This window comes from Nomascus leucogenys, chromosome 4 (genome assembly GCF_006542625.1).
Source record: "Nomascus leucogenys isolate Asia chromosome 4, Asia_NLE_v1, whole genome shotgun sequence".
Lineage (NCBI taxonomy): Eukaryota > Metazoa > Chordata > Mammalia > Primates > Hylobatidae > Nomascus > Nomascus leucogenys.
The window spans coordinates 21183165-21206433 of record NC_044384.1 but is presented as its reverse complement, the minus strand read 5'-3'; the positions used below and the strand labels follow the sequence as shown (position 1 = coordinate 21206433).

General features: G+C 44.3%; 1 protein-coding gene across 1 annotated transcript in view; it reads right to left on the bottom strand.

Moving 5' to 3' along the window:
* The window catches only part of ALPK2 (alpha kinase 2), a 124201-nt gene that overhangs the window by 32458 nt on the left and 68474 nt on the right, over positions 1-23269 (bottom strand). The window contains exons 4-9 of the mRNA XM_030810094.1: positions 19287-22677; positions 13501-13648; positions 8175-8302; positions 8038-8073; positions 3833-4107; positions 1924-2012 (exon numbers count right to left, since the gene is read on the bottom strand). Coding sequence (XP_030665954.1) covers positions 1924-2012; positions 3833-4107; positions 8038-8073; positions 8175-8302; positions 13501-13648; positions 19287-22677 — 4067 coding nt within the window. The remainder of the gene's footprint in view (positions 1-1923; positions 2013-3832; positions 4108-8037; positions 8074-8174; positions 8303-13500; positions 13649-19286; positions 22678-23269) is intronic.

Below are 23269 nucleotides of genomic sequence, written 5' to 3'. Positions count from 1 at the left end.
TTCGTGTGGTCACAAACTCTCCCCTTGTAAGGAATGGGAAAGTGGTTTAGATAGAAAAATGTCCTAACCTGTCTTTAAGGCAGTGGCCTATTTAATGTGATGCTAATGCAGCAAATGAATCAGCCTCCTGATCCTTCACTTGCATGAGCCCTTTCCAAGTCCCTAGATCAATCTTGATATTTATAATTTTGTGTTCTTTTCTTTAAAAAGGGCCCAAATTTGCCAGGCATGGTGGCTCATGCCTATAACACCAGCACTCTGGGAGGCGAGGCAGGAAGATCACTTGAGGCCAGGAGTTGTAGGCCAGCCTGGGCAACATACAGAGACCTTGTCTCTATGAGAAAATTTTTTTTAATTAGCCAGGTGTGATGGTGGGCACCTGTAGTCCCAGTTACTTTGGAGGCTGGATCGCTTGAGCCCAGGAGGTTAAGGCTGCAGTGAGCCGTGATTGCACCACTGCCCTCCAGCCTGGACAACAGAGGGAGACCTTGTCTCTTAAAAAAAATAAAATAAAAAAGAAAGAAAAGAAAGAAAGAAGCCCAAATTGCATAGGAGTGAAGCCACACAAAACTTGGGTCTGTCCCTGCTGGAGGGCACTGTGGTTCTGTGTGTGGTAGGGTTGACTTGTGGGTTAAATCTTTTCTTTTTTGAAGAAAACTTAAGAGGACAGAGACTGGGAAGAGCGGGGCTTGGGGAAAAAAGGAGCCAGTTCCCATATCGTGAAAGCTTAACTCAGTCCAGATGGCTGTCTGTGTAATTAACAGAAAAGCAATTGTAAGTGTGTACTGAAGTGTGTTAAGCATTTCTTGAGAAAGAGCAGAAAGTGTTATACTTTACACATGGTCTTCCAAATGTACTACCCAAGGGAAACTATTTTTCCCATTTCGTGAGTTAACAGGTGCAATGCAGACAAGAATTTCTTCCTTCTTCCTTCTCCCAGTTTTTACTGATAGGTAAATAGCTGCTCTGTCTGAAAGTTCCAACATGCACTAGCTAAGCCCTTTTTCTGTCCATTTAAGCATGCAGATATGATCTCAACCAGACAAACAGAGCCGCAAACACAAGCTCCAGGCTCCCCAAAATTTGCTTGGGCCAGTAAATATTTAGGCAAAGAGTAGATAAAAGTGGGTGTGATTTACCTCTGGAGGATTCCAGGAAGCGGGTACTATGTTACTATGTTTTTTTTTTTTTTTTTTTTTTTTTTGAGACGGAGTCTCGCTCTGTCGCCCAGGCTGGAGTGCAGTGGCGCAATCTCGGCTCACTGCAAGTTCCACCTCCCGGGTTCACGCCATTCTCCTGCCTCAGCCTCTCCGAGTAGCTGGGACTACAGGCGCCCGCCACCACGCCCGGCTAATTTTTTGTATTTTTAGTAGAGACGGGGTTTCACCGTGGTCTCGATCTCCTGACCTCGTGATCCGCCCGCCTCCGCCTCCCAAAGTGCTGGGATTGCAAGCATGAGCCACCGCGCCCGGCCTATGTTACTATGTTTCTGATCACCCAATCTACTCTTCCTAATACATTGCCATGTTTTATTTTCATCATGGGACTAATCATCTTGTGATATCTCTTGTTCTGTTCTATTTGCTTACTGTTTAGACAATGTAATAGCTATGAGAGTAGATATCCTTTCTTTTCTATTTAACATGGTAGATTCATTTTTTGGCTGGACTAATCCATACACCCATCCATCCATCCATTCATTTATTTAAAGAATATCTTCTTAAATATTAAATATAATATTATTATATAATATTAAATATCCTACCCAGCAAGGGGTAGGATAGCAGCCGTGTGAGCCCTCATGGAGCTTACAGACTGAGAGATCAGCTGAAACATTTGCCTTAGTGTTCCTTCTCACTCTCTCATCCCTCCCAGTCCCCAACAAGTCAGGAGGGTGACACGAGGCAGGGTAAACACACTTACTCAGGTACTTCTCCAAAGCCTTCCAGAGGCTGTGCTTCAGCAGCGTAGATCTTGGCGTAATACCTGGCGGTATTTTGAACATAGCATTCCTATATCACCAAAATACATAGAGAGCTCCAGTGACTACAGGAAATTCAAACAGTATTGCCCAGTAAGACTATTCAGGAGATTTCCCAGTAAGGTAAAGCCAGTGAACTGACAAGCCCATCCCCTGGTTGGGGTCGCAGAGACAACGATTATTAGAACCTAGAGTTGGCCACTTAGGGAGGCGCTCTGAGACGTGAAGGAACTGTCCGGGTGGAGGTCAAGTGGTCTCCAGGACCAGGTGTCCCTGAACTATAAAATTTCTCGAGCCAGCAGGGCCAAAATTCACCCCAGAACTAAGGGGACTGGCCCCTCATCACGTCATCAGGTGGCACTTGGGGCACTACTGGGTTTCCTGTGAGATCTGCCATTGCAATCCCTTATCAAAGGTGTAATTGGAGTAGTCAATAATGAACAGCACAAGATTTCTGCCTTAGGAAAAGCTAAGTGGATTCTGCATCCTACGCTGTGGGGCTTTTCTGAGCGAGAATCCAGATGCTGGGAGGTTTTCCAAGACTGTGTCATATTTGAGATGGAGGGAATACTCAGAGAGAAAAGAAAAAAGCGGAGTGGATTGGGAGGAGAAGGGAATACAATGGGCAGAATCCTATATTCAGAGAGCAGGGCTGCCTTTAGAAGCACAAAGTCCCACGTGGCAGTGCCACAGGATCACGATGCTTAATGCTTGACTGTACCTGAGAGATTCATCTAAGTTTAACCTATGGATTTTAATATTTTAAATGTTTTAATTGTTTTAGATGTTTATGGTAAACATTTTAAAGGGGCACACAGCTGGTGAAAGACCCAACTTTCTTGACAGCTACACCAGTGCCGGTGTAAACAGTGAAATATGTGGACCAGGCATGGTGGTTCATGCCTGTAATCCCAGCACTTTGGGAGGCAGAGGCAGGAGGATCACTTGGGGCCCTCCAGGCGGTCAATACCAGCCTGAGCAACATAGGGAGACCCTGTCTCTGAAAAAAAAAAATTAAAAATTAGTTGGGCGTGATGGCATGCACCTGTAGTCCTAGCTACTTGGGAGGCTGAGGCAGGAGGGTTGCTTAAGGCCAGGAGGCCGAGGCTGCTGTGGAGCCATGATCATGCCACTGTACTCCAGCCTGGGGGACAGAGTGAGACACTGTCTGAAAAAAGAAAAAAAGATGGAGTGAAATATATGGACCAAATATGTGGACAGGAGGAGGAAGGAGCGAGAGAAGCTAAGGCTCTCCTGCCCTATCCTCTCACCTTGAGTTCTGTGACTCAATAACACAGAGAAGTGGGAACTCAGCTAGAGACTTGGGTCTGTCTCTCTTCCTCTTTTATACACTACCATTAAACCAAACTCAGGAAGGCAGAAAACAAGACCAATGCTGACCCTTCTGGATATACCCCACCCCTCTCCCTCTCCACAGAACAAACCCAAACAAAACACTCCAGCAACTAGTGCTGATGTTATCTGTTCCTGGGGACCCTGGCATCTAGTATAGCTTAGAATCCCCACTTTCCATATCATCCTAGGTCCAAGTAGACTCAAACCCCCAGGGATGTCATAGGGCTTCTTAGAAACAAAATCAATTACATCTCGGGTTAGAACTGGTGAGGTGTCTCTAGGCATTGGCTGAGTCCCCAGTAGCTGGCATAAGGCCAAGAAATTACTCCCGAGAACTGAGAAGTGATCCCCAGCATTGAGATTGAATTGAAACCCCGAAAGAGGAAAAACACCCTTTTGAAGATTTTCCCATCAATCCTGAGTCTGATTTTCATCTCCTCTTATCATGGGTGGCTCTTGCACCAGAAGTGACAGCCTTTGGGCAGATGGACCCACCTGGGCAGCGAGCTTGTAGTTCCTTTGGATGAGCTCATCATTATTTCTGGTCCCATAGGCAACGGCATTGTGCACCTTAAGCACACAGGCATGGCCAGGTTTGAAGACAGGCGTGAGGCCGTGCATCACTGTGCTGCGGAAGGCTTTGCGGTGAACCCCTTCTCCAAAGTGCAGCTCCTCCGTGGCGATCTGACCACGCAGGCGGCCCCCAAAGTAGCTGTCATGGAGGAAGTCTTCTTTGAAGATGAGTTGGCTGAATTCAATCTCTTCACATCCTGAAACACAGCACAGCTTTGGTTGGAAAGAATACCTCCCAGTCCTGCTCCTTGGCTAACTCCACATGGGGAGGGTCCCCACATAAAGACAATGACAAGGCTGACCTGCAGAACCAAGAGGGTGCAGACACACTTACCCTTCAAAAGAGGCATAGCTAAAAGAAGAGATGAGTGGGTTGATGAGGAGGAGACAGGTCATTGAATGAGAATGTGGGAACATCAGTGAGAGATGGGTTGGAGCAAAACTGGAAAGATCAGGAAAAGAATTCTAGACAGACCTGGAAAATATAAGTGGAACCAAGCAAAATAACAAAAGGCAAGTTGAAAGATGGGAAAAGTGTAAAGGAGGGAAGAAAGACCAATGATAAGATCTGATAGTATCGGATCAACCTTTTTTTCATTATTGCCCCCCACCCCCCGCAACCACGGAATCTTTGCTGGAATTTAATTGCCTGCCATGAAAGTTTAATACCACAAATGTACTATCTGTTTATGTACCATATGTATATCTGTTCTTTATACAGAAAAAGAGTAACTTTTTTTTGCCTCCCAAGAACCAATACTGCCTCCATTGAGAAAGCATGTGATAAGTATAAGGAGCAGGTAGCAATAAACAAAACAAAAAAAATAGTAAAAAGAATTGCCTTTGAAGAGAAATTGAAAAAAGGTAGAATTATTTTGGATTTATTTGTGAAAAGCAAAGTAGAGTTATTTTCAGTTTTCTAGCAGCTTTTTTTTTTTTTTTTGTCTGTTTGGTTTTTTTGCAGAGTGGATTCTACACGTGTTTGAGATGACAGTGAATTTAATCAGGAAGGTCCATTTTAAACTAGAGATGACCCAATCGGACTTCTCATTCACTGAGAGAAGAAAATTAGGTGGCTTTCAATGAAATAAGATTGTTTGGATTTTTTAAATCCTTTCTACTTCTCAAAACTGATGAAAACTGACATCTTCCTGAATGTTTACAAGAAGAAAGAGATCATGGGTCGTGTGAAAAATCTTACTTCACGTTTTTATAGACGATGCTTAAGGAAATATTTTTCTCCTCCTTTCAAAATATTTCAAATCATACGATTTGAGACAGATGGTAGCTATTAAAACTATAAGGAGACTGAAACTATTCTGATAGGGTATTGGTTAAGGTCTCGGCCTAATTACTGCCAGAAAGAAAGAAAGGGAGTGGGGTTGGGTGGATTTTCAAACAGAAAAACTAGGTGAAGAGCTAGAATCTGCTGGAAGAAAGACGATATTCCTAAAGGTGCTCCTAGCATTTTTGCAAAGACTAGCAGAAGACTACGGGACCCCTGAGTATGCCACCCTCAAATCTGCCTCTTTGGTAAAAGGATTGTTGAGCTGAAGGCAATTAAGAAGAAGCAGAGGCAAGAAAGCTCTCTGCCTTCCCTCTATTTGCCAAAAATCGGAACATAAATTAATAAGACGAAAAAAATTCTACTCCCCCTTCTACCAGGAAGAACAAAGGTTAATGACTGAAGACAACTTTAGACCCTGATGGGCCTGGAGATGGGCACCAGACATTAACAAGCATTAATGAGAATCCAGATGCTGGGAGATTTTCCAGGGCTGTGGAAATGCCTTTCCACAAGCTACTGCCCTTACCTGCTCAAAGTCCTTCCCTCTGCCCTGTCACTTCTCTAAAAATGCACCATTCTTTGTCGTAGATGCTGTATAAGCTGGAATTCAAACCCCTTCTTAAATGAGCACTTCTGGAGTGTCTGCCATGTATATATACATGTTCATAAACTTGTTTGATTTCTCTCATTAATCTTCTTTTGTTACAGGGATCTGTTCCAACTAAGAACTTATGAGGATTGAAGAATAAATTATTTTTTCCCTCAATAACTCCTACTGAGTAACCTGTCCTAGGTTTCTGGAGAGAACTGGGTTGAAGCTGCAGGAAAACAGGCAAATGGGACATTTTCTCAGATAAAGTTTTAGGCAATAGCTGGATCACAGATTTTACTCTAAGTAACAGAACCAGAAAAAAATTAATTGATGGAGAAAAGCACAGTTTTATTTTAACAGTTAAATTTAAAAATTAGGTGAGAAAATAGAGAGGGCTCTACGGCTGGAGTCACTGGGCTATAGTGGTGGTACCATTTCCACCAAATGGCCAGTAGCTCATCCCCACTGGGGTCTCTCGCCTGACTAGTAATCCTTGAGAAATGAGCTCATGCAAACCTAAACCAATAAAACCAAAGCAAGTGTCTGAGATGTGAGTGCCAATCAATGCTAAGAAGCTAATGAAACAGAGACTCCCTTGTGAGAGTCTTTTTATTTTCTGAAGTATTAGGAGGAAGGGGATTCTTTTGCATATTTTGCCTTCTGGGGAGATGAGAGCAGAAATGGAGGAAGGATTTTAAATTATAACACACGTATGCTACACACTAAAGACGGGTATTTAGCATCTGAGTGGGTTTGTGAAGAGCTTGTATTTAAGTTTACTATTTTGGGTTAATATCACAATATTTGCTAGGCCATTTCTTTTTCTTTCTTTTTCTTTTTCTTTTTTTTTTTTTTGAGATGGAGTCTTGCTCTGTCGCTAGGCTGGGGGGCAGTGGCATAATCTCAGCTCACTGCAACCTCCACCTCCCTGGTTCAAGCCATTCTCTTGCCTCAGCCTCCTGAGTAGCTGGGATTACAGGCACGTGCCACTACACCGCGCTAATTTTTGTATTTTTAGGTAGAGACGGGGTTTCACCATGTTGGCCAGGATAGTCTTGATCTCTTGACCTCGTGATCCCACTCGCCTCGGCCTCCCAAAGTGCTGGGATTACAGGCATGAGCCACCGCGCCTGGCCTGTTGCTAGACCATTTCTAAGTCGAGATCTCAGTTTCTTGCTTTTGATACACTGGATGTGACTGCATTTTGATTACTTTTATTACCTGTTTCTGCAGAGATTTCAGGAGTTCTGTTTGTTTTAAAAATCAGTACATGCAGTAAATCTTTAAGATGCTAGTTCAATTAACTGTCAGAATTTATCCATATTTCTCCCAAAACTGACCGTGGATCCTCCCTTGTGCTGAAAGTCATGGTCACATGGGGTGAGGCTGGACCGCCGTGGTGTGTGGAGCTGGCCTTCTGCAGCTCCTGAGAACTCATGACGGGCGGCTCTTCCCAGTCCCATGATGTGTGATGTCACACTGGTGGTTTAAAAGTGGCCACACTGAGAGTATTTACATCATGGAAATTGTAGGACCCAGAACTTGCCCAACCCTCAGCATGTTGTTAAATATTTACCCCAGCACACCACCAGGCAAGGGTGGGCATGGGTGGGTGTAGGTGGGTGAGTAATTTCTCCTTAAGAGGGAAGACACAGCAAACACAGATTCCACCAAACTGTGGAAAACTCAGTAGGTGGCCCAGGGACAGCACGAGCATTCATGAGCAGCAGTGTTAGGCGGTGGCTAACACCAGGTGCCAAAAGAAAGCAGACAAGCCCATCTTTTGTTTTCACTAAGACACAAACGAATGGAGTGATCCTCCAGACACCTGGCTGTCTTTGGGAATCTGCTCAGTCAAAGTGAAGGGAAAATTGAACAAACAAAACAAGCTGTAATGAGTCCCAGTAGCTGAAAAATCCCATGCAGAAGGGCTGAATGCAAGACCAATGCTTAAAGGGAAAAGTCAAATCCAAACTCCCCTTCTACATGTTCCCTAAAACTCCACTGCTACAGTGTAGCATCCAATTCTGGATATCTGTAGCCTAATGAACTTACAATAGGAAGTATGGCCCTACATTCACATTGAATTGGCTTAAGAATTGTCATTCATTTCTCAAGTCACGCCATAGCTCTCCTTCTCGGTTGGAAGAGTCCATAGGATTACTGCTTCTACTCTTTACTCCGGGAGCTATTTTATGCTTTACAGTAAGCCCATTTCCTCTGGCAGGCCAACCCCAACTGACTTACCTTTAGTATCCTGGCGACTTGACAGCTGTTTGAGAACTAGAAGAAGACAAAGCAGAGAATGGCTTCAGTACAAATGTCCATTGTGAACGGGCAAGAGCCAGTGGTTTTTCATTGAAAACTGAGAAGCTGTGGTTTACCTTCAGCTGTGAGGTTAAATTCAGCAGTCACTTTTCCGTAGCTGTTCTTGATGCAGCAGTAATAGAGGCCCTGGTCCTTCGGACTGGCTTGCACGATGGCAAAGGAAACAGTGGAGTTGTCCCCTGCACTGCAATGAGGAATATTCACATTGACACACTTCATCATTCTACGGTTGCATTTTTTTCTAATATACTTAAGGAGAAAGAAGCTAAGGCTTCCCTGCTCACGTTTTCAGCCAATGAGCTGCCCAAAGGGCAAAATCACGATCAGCTGTATAAATAATTGATTTATCCACAGAGGAGAGTCATTACATTTTGGCTAACACACTCACTCCAATAAGCGGTATAAATACAAAGAAACGTTCAGTAGGTTTAACTGCCATGAGTAGAGCAAGGAATTGAAATTGTGAATTCTGGGAGCTGTTGTTAACATTTCTGCTCAGAATTCAGCTCAATTATGTGACTAATCCGGGTGTCCTGTGCTTGAAGGAAAGTCTGATAACTCCAAACCCAAACTTATACAGATACAATAAGGGACAAGAGAAAACGGGGTTCTTAGCTTTATGCTACATAAGGATTCGTGACTGAGGGCCCCTTTGTAATAGTGTCCTGTACTCCCCTAGTGAGGTACTAACCATCCAACTATTCACCCACCCAAAATTATTAAGTTCCAGTCACTGTGCTATGAAAACTAAAACTGGTGGTGGTGGTCGTATTGGTGGTGATGATGACAGTGATGATGATGCTGATAGCTAATGTGCACTGAGCATTTGGTATGTACCAGGCATTGTGCCAAATCACATAAAGATCAATTTCATGATGTCCTCAGAACAACCTAATGAGATAACTACGTTTACTATTCTCAGTTTGCAGATGAGGAAACTGAGGCATAGAAAAATTTAAGCAAATGATTTTGACCTCATTAAGCTGCCTCCCCAAGTAAATTATGGTTCCTGCCCTCAAGTCTGGGATAATTTGAAACATAGGGAGAGCCACATATTTATTCCAAAGTCTCAAACAAAAAACTTACTTTACAGCAAAAACAAACAAAAAAAAAGGATATTCAAATGTTGTTCTGGTTTTGTTCTTTAAAATGAACTTTGTTTAAACATTCACCAAGATTCTGTGTATGTATGTGTATACATGTGTGTGGTGTACATTTTAGCTTGGGTTCGTTTTATAGTTCAACAACAAAAATTCACCTAGCTTGAGTTTGTCTCAGTTGCATGTTCAAAAAACGTGTTCATTATTGGTTGGTTTTTCGGTAGACTTCGAGCCTCCAATATATACATTCCTTCCCTGGAATATACCAGTGGCTTAAAACGAAGTTCACTAAATCATTTTACTTCCTTCATTCCTGGGGTCTCTGAACATATCCCATTGTATGGTTAAAACTGGATGTGAACAAGTCCAGTTATAAGGGGGAGATTTCTGGACAGGGCAGTAAAACACAGAGCAGGCCACAGAGGAGGCTTGTGGAAAGTCCTTCTCCAAGGCTCTAGGATCGGCACAGGCTTTCTGTCATTGAAAGGGGCAGGCAAGGACTACCCGAAGGGCTGGGTGCTGAACTAGAACTGTCCTGTGAACATCTTCCTTCCAGCCTAGAAATTCTCCGATACTTGGCCCAGAACCATGAAGACCGTTTTTCCTGGCTTGGCCCATGGTCCCCACCCAAGGCTTTCTTCTAGAAGGAATACATGTAGGAGTCAGTTCTGGATCCCAACCCTGAGGCCGACTTCAGGTGTGCTGTGTAGCCTCTCACCCTCAGTTTCCTCCTCTGTGAAAGCAGAACGAGCAAGATCACCGCTCAGATGGGTCATGACACCGGCGTGTGAAGCTTCAGCGAAAAGCCCAGTCTTGAGAGTGGTCACGAGTCATTACTTCATGGTGAGCAGTAGTATTAGTGGGGAACAGTAGTATTAGTGTGCTTTCTCCATAAAACAAAACTACCTCGGAAGTCCCAAAGAGTTCTATCCAACATTTGTGGAGTATCTGCTCTGTGCTTAGTACTGGGGAATTCAATGATGAAAAAAAAAAAGGCATAGTCCTTGCCCTTGAGGGTCTTCTAGTCTGGGAGGAAATGGACAAACAGAAAATACCAATACAGCTGTAGAAAGCAAGAACAAGTGATCTTGTGCCTTTTTTAACCAAGAGGGTAAGTTCAGTTTCATATCCTCTTACCCTGTAAGGGACAAATCTTTTTACCTTAGGAAATGGCCACAGACAGCAGAATGGCAGTGGTGATTAGCTGTGCAGACAAATGCAAAAGAAGCCCATGTCCAGGGTGTGATCAGAGGAACACAAAGAGTGAAGTTGGCTGCAGGGAGAGGGTACTTAGCATGGGGACTTCTCTGAGAGATCCCATCATCCATCACCAGCCCTAAGGAGCCAGGGCTTGGCAGCACCCCCGCCCACCACTCAGTCTGGGCTGAGAAGTCCTCGGGTTGTTTCTCCCAGGGCCATCCAAGGAGATCCTCGCATCCCAGCAGCCAGTTCCTCATCCACTGGTTCCCAGCAGGAACAACATGACCTGTGCTCCATGACCTTGCTCAGCTATCAGCAGAGCCACTCCACGTGGACAGCTGCCCTTTCAAAAGCCCAGGGAACTCAGAAGGACTTCTTCCCAGAGTGGAGAATGGGTTCATGGTTACTAAGAAGGTACTGATGGCCAAATAGCACCAGAAGGTGCCACCTTGAGGTCTCCATGGAGCCAAGACATGCCACTGCTACACAGAGACTCAAACCAAGCTACCACTTTCTTCTTCTTGGTTTCTTCGAAGTATATTAGTCTTGCCCTACCCACAAGAAAGTCTTCTGACACCTAATTTCCATGCTTTAGCCTGTTAAGGAAAGTACCCAAAACTTGTGGACAAAGACAGGAGGAGGATCATAGTCATTGTTCAACAGGATCACTTGAGGATGATCTAGTGAAAGGAGAATGCTTTGCTATTTCCCATTTACACAGAACCCACTCAGACACTTTAAGTTACAGGTTAACTTTTAGGTTTCTGTGCAGTAGAAAAGAAATTCCCAAAGTTTATTACCTGTCAAACATTAACCAGTGGTATATCTATTTCAAAATGTATTTCCGCATTCCTTTGCCTGATGGACTATCTAAATATTCATTCCTCAAATGCTCCTTTGAACAATCTTGCCATCGTACAGGTTCCCTCATGATTTAGTAAGTTCAAGAAGACCTTTGCTCCACGTTCATATTATATTTGAGAGATTTCAACTCTTTGAAAATGATACAAGACAGTGACATATTTCATGGAGGCACAAGTGAAGGGAAACGCTGGACTGGAAGTAGGCATGAGAGAAATTAGCAAACATTTGAAAACCCGCTTCAAATAATATAAATGATCTCTCAATAAACAAATGAGTTATGACTCCTAAATATTCTCAAGTGTTAGCATGGAGAAAGCAAATGGGTTCAACTAAGTCAGACACTGTCACCAAGGAGAAATGAAGCAAACATCACTGGGAATCAAAGGCCTTAGCCACGCGTCATCAGTAAGTAGAATGCTTACTAATGACATATGCTCCCCAGGGGAAGGTTAGGTTTATGGTAAATACACATCAAATGGAAAAGGGACCCACAAATATTCAAGTGGTAATTCTGAGCTCAGAGCAAGGCTGATGAATGGAAAAACAGTGAAAATGCTGGTTAATTGTTCTTGGCTGACAGCTTCAGAAAATAATTTAAAATGAATAATTAGTACCTTTTTAAGTGAAGCTCTAGGGAACCTCCTTGACTTAAAAAGCAAACCAGGCCGGGCGCGGTGGCTCACGCTTGTAATCCCAGCACTTTGGGAGGCCGAGGCGGGCGGATCACGAGGTCAGGAGATCGAGACCACGTGAAACCCCGTCTCTACTAAAAATACAAAAAAATTAGCCGGGCGTGGTGGCGGGTGCCTGTAGTCCCAGCTACTCGGAGAGGCTGAGGCAAGAGAATGGCGTGAACCTGAGAGGCGGAGCTTGCAGTGAGCCGAGATCGGGCCACTGCACTCCAGCCTGGGTGACAGAGCAAGACTCCATCTCAAAAAAAAAAAAAAGCAAACCATTTCTTTTCCATTATAATTCTTCTTAAGCCATACCTAAGACAGGCAGGGTAATGGTGACATTTTAGGCAAAGTGGTTATGCTATCAATCACAATCCAGTTAGATGCTCTGGAGTGATGTTAGTAGAAATGAAATTATAGCTCAAGTGTTCCATGATTACATTTGAGAAATAGTTTCCAGACATATGTTCCAAGCAGACATATTATGATTTAATTAAACAGAAAACTCAGATTTTCTCACTTTTTCAGTCTACTGGTGACAAAATTAAGGGGATTGGAACCCCTCCCATATCTTAGGGAGCTAAACTGGGAATCCTTTGGCAGAGGGTTATTTGACTTTTGAATATCCCCACAGGGGATATTCTTGGCAATGATTGTCATGCTCATCTCTCACCTCCTCATTCTTCTCTCCTTTATTATTTTAAGACATGGCCAGACGCAGTGGCTCACTCCTGTAATCCCAGCACTTTGGGAGGCCGAGGCAGGTGGATCACTTGAGGCCAGGAGTTCGAGACCAGCCTGGACAACATGGCAAAACCCTGTCTCTACTAAAATTACAAAAGAAAATTAGCCAAGCATGGTGGTGTGCTCCAGTAATCCTAGCTACTCGGGAGGCTGAGGTGGGAAGATCACCTAAGCCCAGGAGGTGGAGGCTGCAGTGAGCCGTGATTGCACCACTACACTCCAGCCTGGGAGATGGGAGTAGGACCTTGTCTCAAAAATAAAAATAAAAATCATAGGGACCCAGAAATAAACAGGTTTTCCCATCTTAGTGATGGCTGCTGGTCACCCTCAATAGCTGTTACTTTTCCGTAACCTGATAGATTGCTGTTGTTGTTTTTATTCATCTTCTTAGCTTTGTTTGACCTTTATCAGATTACTGAGACTTTATGAAACAGAAAACACACCCAAGTTAAATTCACAGACACAGATGAGAGCTCTTTAATCTTAGGACCACAGAACCTCAGACTAGAATATTGTCTGACATGTTCCTTCCCCTGATTTAAAAAAATGTAGTGAAAGGTTGTGTGACTTCCCAAAAGCCCAGAACTCAATGGTGGCAAAACCTGGGCAAGAATCCTCCATCATTTTCCACATCCAGACACTTGTCTTCCAATATTTAATCTTTTTTACTATTGTGGATGTGGAATCTCTGCTTCAATTTTCCTTTTCACGTCCTATAATTTATTCTTTTTTTTTTTTTTTACAACCATGTTGTGAAATAAGCAACAACTGTGAAAAGTAACCAGGGAAAAACATCGCACCTTCTCTGCGCTTGGGCTATGGACTTTGAATCTTTTGTCCAGTAGATAGTAGAATCTTCATGAATTTCTGCAAATTGGCAGCTTAATTTTACATTTCCAGAGTGTTCAGGGAACATCTCAGCTTGGATCTTTTTCAGTAATACTGGAGCTAGAAACAAGAGATTTGAAGGTCAGTGTAGCAAAAGACTTTCCCATTTCGTATCATTTAATTTTCATAACAATCCTGAGAGACAGGAATATTAATTATTATCCCCAATTATGGAAGTGAAAATTGAGTCTCTGAGGGGAGAGGTGGCTTGCCTAAATAGTCGGAAAATTAACAAATCAATCTAATAGAAAATGCTCGCTTCCATTACTTAAAATTCCTTAGGTGTAACCTGTAATGCTTAAAGTGAAATAGAACTTGAGAGATTTTTTTCTAAAAGGGATGAGAGGTGGGAGGATTTTAGATATCTATTCTGTAAGATCTCAGCCAAATAAGGATGTTTTTAGATGATTACCAGATCATCCAGGTCGAAATCAGAGCTAGGAATTAGGGAGCAGAATAAAATCTGGATTATCCAAAAAAACTACAGCTAAGCCCCCAAAATGTAAAAGACACCTCAACAATAGGTTATTGGCTGAATAATATTCATGCATCTTTTCCCTTTTATCACACTTGTCTTTGCTGAAGATAACCTAGTAGATTGGAGTAATGTCTGATATCAACCTCATTAGCAAAAGAGAATAGAAGCAATAAGGAAACAATTCCCACCGATTGGGCTGAGACCTTTGAAATATCACCTCAGTATCAGTATCAGTGAGGAACAATTAGCATGCTAATGTGTAATTAGCTAGGGCAGCCACTGGGCGGCAGCCTAGACATTAGAACAAGACAAGGATGAGGCCCCTGTCCCAATCGGTCATAACAATTGGGTAGGCAGTGAGATTAGTGCAGATGTGGTGTGAGTCTATCATAAATTAAGTAGCATAACTCCACAGCGTTGGTAACGCAAAAGAGTACATCAGTACAAAACATGTAATCCGTAGCCAAACCAAGATCACCAATACTGAGACTTTGCTCCACTGCCTCAAATTATACTACGGTGAAAATATCCGTGAATTCAAGGTGCTTCTCATCTCTCCTTGGCGCCAGCAGATGCTTAGATGACAGAATGCATATTTAAAAGCTAATTCTCGACCCAGGAAGTGATAATGGGCATGTTGGGTAGCAAATCTTTCAACCAGAGAGTAACCAAGACTACTAACAGTATCCTGGGAGCCAAGCGGATAATTGAGAGAGAGGAAATGTAACAAGTACGTATTGATGGCAAACCCACATCAGTGCATTTGGGCCTGCTGGCTTCTGCCCAAGCTGAGACCGTGTTCAGGTTCACAGTGCCGAGCTTGGTCCAGGTCTCGACCAAGCCCACCTCCTCATCTGGGCCATTTCCTAGAGGGTCCTTCCAACACCATGCAGTAGCCGGCTTCATAGGTGATTTGGGGACACCTAAATACTCCTAAGCTTGCCAAAACCTGTTGTACTGAACACAAGGAAAATTGGGGGATGGCGGGAAGAGCATGAAATGGGCAGCAGAACTGAATGATGGATGGTCTGTGGGAGATTTGAAGCTTGTTTAGCCAAGGGGCTTTGGGCTTTGGATAGGACCCCTGTCCATGTGAGACAGAGGTGGAAAGTGCAGCTGAACGAGCTCAGAGGAGACCTGGAGTGCAGCTAGTTTTGTCTTCCATGTGCAGGTTGGCCTAGTGTTGAGGGAAAACCGTAGTAAAGTCCCCAGTGAATAAAAAGTTTCTGTTGTACTAAGCTTTGGACATCAAAAACGATTACTCAGGCCTGGCACGGTGATTTGCACCTGTAACCCCAGCACTTTTGGAGGCCGAGGCAGGAGGGTCACTTGAGGCCAGGAGTTGGAGACCAGCCTGGGCAACATAGCAAGACCCCATCTCCAGAAAAAAAAAAAAATTAGCCAGGTGTAGTGTGCATTGCTGTGGACCTAGCTACTTAGGAGGCTGAGGTGGGAGGATCGGTTGAGCACAGGAGTTCAAGGCTGCGGTGAGCCATGATCTCGCCACTGCAGTCCAGCCTAAGTGACAGAGCAAGACCCTGTCTCTAAAGTAATAATAATAATTTTTTAAAAAGATTACTTAGAGTTTGTTTTATTTCTAATGATCCAAGTCACTGCTCCCCTTATCCTAATTCCCACCCCAGCAGTTAACTGGTGGGAAGGCATTAAATCTGTGCTCCTTTGGGGATAGCAGGGTGGGTATCAGACTGCAGGGCAGGGCGCAGTCAAGGTGTCAGCCAAGGGGTCTGAAGTGTATCAGCTGGAAAGCAGTGACAAGGACTCAGGGTCTTACAAAAGCCATCACCACAAGAAGGAAGGAGAACTTCCTAATCTGGTGTCTTCCTGGTGGCAACTTTTGTTATTTTGAAGCAATGAAATTGCTGTCGCTTACACTGAGAAAACAAAATAAAAAACCTTTGAGTGTTCGATGGTGGAGTAGATTCTTAAAGGAATTGGTCCACAGCTAGAAACCTGTAACGAACAACTAGAAGGTGATAAGTTTAAAAAAAAAAAAAAAAAAAAAGGACAGGCATGGTGGCTCATTTTGGGAGGCTGAGGCGGGCGGCTCACAAGGTCAAGAGATCTAGACCATCCTGGCCAACATGGTAAAACCCTGTCTCTACTAAATATACAAAAATTAGCTGGGCGTGGTGGTGCACGCCTATAGTCCCAGCTACTTGGGAGGCTGAGGCTGGAGAATCGCTTGAACCGGGAGGTGGAGGTTGTAGTGAGCCGAGATCGCGCCACTGCGCTCCAGCCTGGCGACAGAGCAAGGCTCCATCTCAAAAACAAAAACAAACAAAAACAAAAACAAACAAACAAAAAAAAAAACAGGGTGTTGTCAAGGGCTGGCCCTCTGAATGCTGCCATTCCAAAAAGTAAATGCCGGAAGAGAATTATTTTTCCCGTCTCTTGTCATTATCTGTGTTGATTCGTATGGATTAGTGCCCACAGTGGATTCATATTAGATAAATATTCAGTGCATTCATTATCAAAGTCACCATGGAAAATAACATGTCCTTAATAAATGGATGAATATGTTGGTCAAGCAGTTATTTCCCGTCAGTCGATGGCCTTTCCAGTGCAATAACCTAGTGCTGGTTTGTAGTTAGATCAGGGAGCTGTGATCCTAAAGAAAAGTGGGTGCCAGTGTTCCAGAAACCTGTTCTTCTAATTTTCTCTGCAAAGAAAATCCCCACACGAGAGGGGAGAGGTTGGCCGCCAGTGGCAACTCCTCCGAAGCTGGGAAAAGACTGCAAGGTCAGAATGTACCCCGGCGTGGGCAAAACCTGCCTGGGACTCCCATTTACCTGCTGACTCAAGGGTAACTGGTGAACCTCCCCAGCCTGCTCCGTCACCAGATGACTCCTACCTTCTGGCCGAGGCCCTGAGTTCTTCAGAGAGGAGAAGCTGTGGACGCCAGCACCACTCTTTCTCCCAATACTAGGTTAGTATCAACTCAGACACAATGATTTTCTTTTGCCTGAACTAAGCTCTTTATTTATTTCATGAGCATACTGGGCATAAGCATTGCCTCATTTTTTATTTAAAAACACTAATTTAAAAAAACAGTAACTAACAACCATGAGAGCTGTGTTAGGCCATGTGCCATTCAAATTGCTTTGCATTTTTATACCTGAGAGGAGTCTTATCATTAGCACCCCCATTTTACAGGTGGGAAAGTGAGGCACCCGGAGGCTAAGGCATTTGTCCAGGGCTATCCAGGTACTGCCAGAGGACAGACTTGAACCCAAGCAATATAACTCCTAATCTATACCCTAAACCACCATGATACAACTTGCCCCAGATGGACCCAAACACCCACTAGTATCTCCAACTCTGAATCTTCGCCTCTTAATGGCCTCTGTGTTGTGGGTAGCATGAGTAACAATCCTTCAAGGGTCTGGCCTGGAAAAGTCTTTGGTTGTCTCTACCCCGTAGTCTCCGGCAGGGCCCTCTCGGGACAAGGCTGGCTGCCCTCGCATCTACCTGCTTTGCTCAGACCAGTGCCTCCCAGAAGGCTGCATGCTCGGTCTTTGCAGCCTTTAGTGCAATGGCGAGATTGTGCTGCAGCTGAAATCAAAGTCTTTGACAGTGATTGATTTCAACAATCTGCCTATCTGGACAGTCCTCTTACCCATGGGTAACTTGAATAGTCATGGGCAAGAATTCCAAAAAGGTTGTTTTGCTTGTCTACCTTTACCTGCAAAGGAACCCCCATCCCCAAACAAGGGGGTTGAGGCCGGTCCCCAGAGGCAATCTGTTCAGCCTCTGGGCTGAAACCACTTTTGAGAGCTTTTAAAACATTGCTTCTTTCTATTTATTATTATTATTATTATTTTTGAGACAGGGTCTTGCTCTGTTGCCCAGGCTGGAGTGCAGCTGGAGTGTGGTGGTGTGATCACAGCTCACTGTAGCCTCGACTTTCTGCGGTCAGGTGATTCTCCCTCCTCAGCCCCAGAGTAGCTGGGACTACAGACGTGCGCCACCATACCCAGCTAATTTTTTGTATTTTTTGGTAGAGATGGGGTTTCGCCATGTTGCTCAGGCTGGTCTCAAACTCCTGGGCTTAAGCAATTCTCCTGCCTCGGCCTCCCAAATAGCTGGGATTACAGGTGTAAGCCACCATGCCCAGCCATTCTCTTTAAATATGTTTTAAAATGTAGATACTAATAACCTGATAGGATACTTACAAACTCTTCAGAAGGCAGTTTTGTCTTTAAACCTTTCTGCAACAGGGGTTAGGATGCATTTGATGGGATGGGAATAACAAACGCCAGTCTCAAAGTCCAAGGACTCAGGTTAAGACAGGAGAAAATTCTTCCCTTCTGATCAAACAGAGCCATCCATGGCTTTTCGCTCCAGAGCACACAGGCCACTGAAGCTTGCTGCAATATTTTCTCTTCTGACTTCTACCAGGGTGTGTGGGGAGGGAGAGAAGAGCTCTAAAATAAAACAGGCTAAAATTTGGTCTATAAATGGAATTTGGGACTGAAATGATTCCTTAGACAAAGTAGAATTAACTGCAATTTCAGGACTTTTTTTTTTTTTTTAACAGCATCATAGGTAGAGATTGATCAAGGACTTTTGAGGCTCAAGTGGTCTGAAGCCTGGAACAGAGACCTCAGAGGACTTTAGATTTAGATAAATGGGAAGGGTGAGTTGAAAAGAAATGTTATACTCAAATTTGGAAGAAAAATCAAGGTTCAAGGAAGCTATTTTTAATGAAAAATCAGTGATTAAAGAGGAGAATCCCAATTTGTACCAAAATATTCATTTCCACAAATCCTGCTTAGTGCATGGTCTATTTCATTATACTAATTAGCTACACTGATTAATGCTTCTGTTTATATTTTTAAATAGATTTTGTAAAAGAGGATAATTAAACGGAAAAGCACCTTCATCACATTCCCCTCCAACAGACATGCCTACAGGCGGCCTTTATCAGTGGTTCTCAATTGTGGTTCTCCAGATAGATCACCTGGGAACTTGTTAGAAGTGCAGATTTCACACACTGGGGGAGGGGAGCAATCTGGGCTTTAACAAGCCCTCCAGGTGATTCTGATGCCACATGCTGAAGCCGCTTGGCCACAACCATAGCATCAGTGCCCACCTGGGGGACACTGGCCTTAATTGCAAAGGACCCTCGAGGCCACAGGAACTGGATACCTGGTCTACAAGCCCAAACTTTAACAATGATGGACAGCAACAGAGCCTCACCTCTTCCTTCTCTTTTGCAAGATGGCTTTTTTGGGTCTTGTTTCTCTTCTGTGTGTGATAATGATGTTTCGAGTTTGGGCATCTTTTTAAGAAAGGCTGAATTCTTTCTAGCATTTTCCTTTTCTTCCAGTTTCAGCCTCAGAGCTGCCACCCTGGACAAAATTTTCTTCTTTACTCCCTCAGCTAAATGTCCACTGCCTGGGGCTTCTGGCTCCCTCTTGATGTCCTCTGACCCCATCACTGCTGTGAGGACCCCTGGCGATTTGCCAGCTTGGGCTTCCAGGAACTTCTCTCTCTCCCTGGACTTTTTCACACAGCCCAGGGTGCCCTTTTGATGTGGATCCTGCAGTAACTTAGGGGCTTTCTCTAACTCACATTCTCCTGAAATAAATGCCAAGGTCTTTGCTGAGGAGCTAGATGAGCTTGGGGGTTTGGTTTCCCCGATTTGAAGCACCTCTATTTTAGGTTTCTCCATTTTGTGGCTTATCAAAATGTCTGTGACATTTCCTTCAGGAGATGAAGTACAAGGCAACCTGGTAAGATCAGGAGAAGAGGGCAAAGATTTCCCATGCTCATTTTCAATAGTTCCCCTTTTCTGTGAAACAGGAAACACATACTGACGGTTTCTGGGCTCAACTATGTCATTTTCAGGGACGTCATGAATTTGGCCTGTGGAGTTGTGTGCGTCACCCCCAAGAGAAGCATGAGTCATTATTGGAAGACAGCCAGAAAGAGGTGAAGTGGGGGAAATCAATTCTGCTTTGTCGTTTTTGCTCTGCTCATCCTCTCCTAAGCTCCCATCACTGCTTTCTTGTATTTGGCCTATGCTACATCCACTTGGAATTCTTTCACCACCTTTGCTGGGTTGCAGGACTTGCCAAATGGTAGTTTTTGCCTCATCAGGTTGAATTTGTTCAGCCTCCTGCTTCATACAGCCTTCTTGGCTTCTGCTGATTCTATTTTCACTCAGAATGGTTCCCTGGAGACATGGAACTTGCAAGATGGCAGGCTGGATTTCCGCTCCATGGCCCACGTTTCTGTCATTTGATTGACTCCCTTCTCTGGCGCCCTCTGGTGTGGTTTCAGAGGGCTCTGGTTTTCCAGCCCTGGTGTACTCTATCACACTTGTCTCATCAATGGGATCTACAGAGGACTCTAGGATTTTAGGGCAGGTCAGAAACTTTTTAAAGAAGGCAGTGTGATCCATCTTGAGTTGTTTTTCCTCCTGGTCTTGACTCACATTGTTGACATTTTCCTTCCCTCCAGTTTCAGAAGGCACTGACGGTGAATCTGTGACACATAACTCCTTTTCATCTACAGGGTCCACGGATGACTCCAGGAGTCTGGGTTGGCTGAAACCCCAGGAAGAAAGACTTCTCCAGTGTGCACTGATGGTGGGCTCTTCACCTTTATGGCTTTCTCTGCTATCGGCAAGGGCTGAGTCAGCATCCTCTGGACTGTGAGCCGATGCTGCTATTTCAGAGGGGGCCAATTCAGGCACAACAGCATCTGCCTTTAGACTATCACATACAGCCCAGACCTTGTCAGGAATTATGGGACCACCGTCTGATGCCTTGCTCTCAGAATTTGTCAGTTGTCTTGGTGGCCAGATTTCAGAAGCAGAAGCCTCTAGAGTTATAATCTTCAGCCTGTTGCCTGCCTCCCAATTTCCAGGTCTATATTCTTTAGACTCTTCCAAAAGGATATCAGAGAGAGATGGAACGTTGCTCGGAGCCTGACTGTCTTCTTCCCTGGCAGTTTCAGCCACCACGGAGACCCTCATCCTCCAACCTGAGCGCTGCCCTGCTCCTTCCCTAGAACTTGCTGGTGAGTGGGCCGAGGGCACCAAGTTTCTTTCCTCTTGTGCAGCAGATGTCTTAGGCAAACTTTCTTGGAAATCAGGTGCAGAAAGAGAACCCTGCTGGGACAGGCTCTGCTGCTGGAGCCCCTGCTTTGTTTCACTTCCTCTTTCTTGGAAATTCTCTTCATAGCTCCTAAAGTCTGCTCTGTCCACAGTCTGGCTCTTATCTCCAGACAGGTTATCAACCTGAAGAGGGGAATTACTGCAGAAACCCTCTCCCTCTGGGAGCTGCAGGACATGGTGTGGGACTCCTGGCACACTGGGTGCCCTGCAAAGTAGCTCTTTTGTAGATTTGGTGGTAGCACCACTTAAAATATGACCCAACTGCACTTGAGAAGGAAATTGGGAAACCTTTTCATGGGATGCATGAGGGAACCTCTCCTCAGTGCCACCTGCATGCTTGTCCTCAGGAATTGACACAGCAAGGTATTTGGCTGGGTGGACTTTGGTGGCAATGGTAACAGTTGATGTGTCCTCAGTTTCCCTGGTCACTTGAAAGCACTCATTATTAGCAGTTAAGGTTGTTGGCTTCTCCCAAGGAAAACTCACAATTGAACTATAACTGGCTGGTGTGGCTGTGGTGTCTGCGGCACTAGGACTGGGGCTTTTGTCACCTCGTTCTTTAAATTGTACTAAAGGATTGTTCTCAGAAGAAAGGAGCTGTGTTTCCTCCAGCCCTCCTGAGTTGCTGGGGCTTGGCTGCTCCTGGCCAGCCTGTACTGTGGAGGCCAGTGAGAAGGTGGAATTCTCCACCTGGGCTAGATTTTCTCCTGTGGCACCTTCACTAGCTGTGTGTGAAATGTTCAAGGTGAAAGAACTGATAAAAAGAGGGGACATGACTGAGTCGCCGTCCTTGCTGCTTTTGCACGTAGACACTGAAGTCTCAGACACTTGTGTCTGAAAAAGGACTTCCAGTGTCTTGTCATTAGAAGAATATAAATCAGATAATTTGCTTTGACCTTCTGCCAGTTTCAAATCTATAGAGCAAATTTCTTGAGGCAAATATTTATCAACTGGTGCCCCAACAAGAGAATCTATGGTATCAAAACATGTTCCTTGGTCACCAGCCTCAAAACACTCCATTGCACACACTGCTTCTCTGTCCCTTGGCCCATCACACACATTTTCCAGGGTGAGGGCAGTATCTGTGGGTTCAGGGGAAGCAACAGAGACAGCCACAGGCTCCCTGAAGTCAGCACGAGCATCCTTGGGGAGATGCCTTGAGAACACACCTGGGGACATATTCTCATCATTGGCTTCTGAGATGTTCAGCTCATATTTTAGGTCTTCCCCGAAGTTGTCAGGTATGTTGCCATCTCTGTCTTGTTTTTCTTCCTGCTGTGGACCACAGGTACAGGGTGTGACCTCCAAGTGTTGAGCTAATGATGCATTTTCCTTGTGGACCCCTCCTAAGTTTGAGAAGGAAATTGTTGTGGTCCCAGGGAATGGGGACTCCTCCCCAGCAGGCTCTGAGAAAGCTGGCATCTGGCTGCAAGAGATTGTCTCTCTGACTGTTTCCTGAATTTGTACCTAGGAAGATGAAAAGTGATATTAATAGAATTGTTCATGGGAGAGCCCACAATAGGGCATAACTGCAATCCCAAGAGTGTTAATCCTCGGTGACTGTAATAATGGACAAGAATGATTGAAATCTAAACATTAATCCCCCAACTCCCTCTAGCTATTAGAGATTTCCTAGCAAACTGCAAATTTAAGAAACTCTATGTTCCAGGGGGCCCTTTGTCAAATTCATCATTATAAGCAAAAAGCCTCCTGACAACCATCATTTATTTAATGATTTTTTTCTCAGGAAATAGATGGAAATAAATTGAATGTTAACTGTTTTGATCAAGTAAGTCACAACAAGAGCTGTGTGCATCTTTCCAGAAAGATGAATCTCACATGATCATAATAAATGAAATAAACAGTACTTGCAAAATAGCAATAAGCAATCTTTGTCCCCAAAATATAACAGCTTGCTGATTAATAATTGCTATGGTTTGGATATTTGCCCCCTCCAAACCTCATGTTGAAATTTGATCCTCAGGATTGAAGGTGGGGCCTAATGGGAAGTGTTTGGGTTATGGGGGTGGATCTCTTACGAATAGATTTATGCCATCCC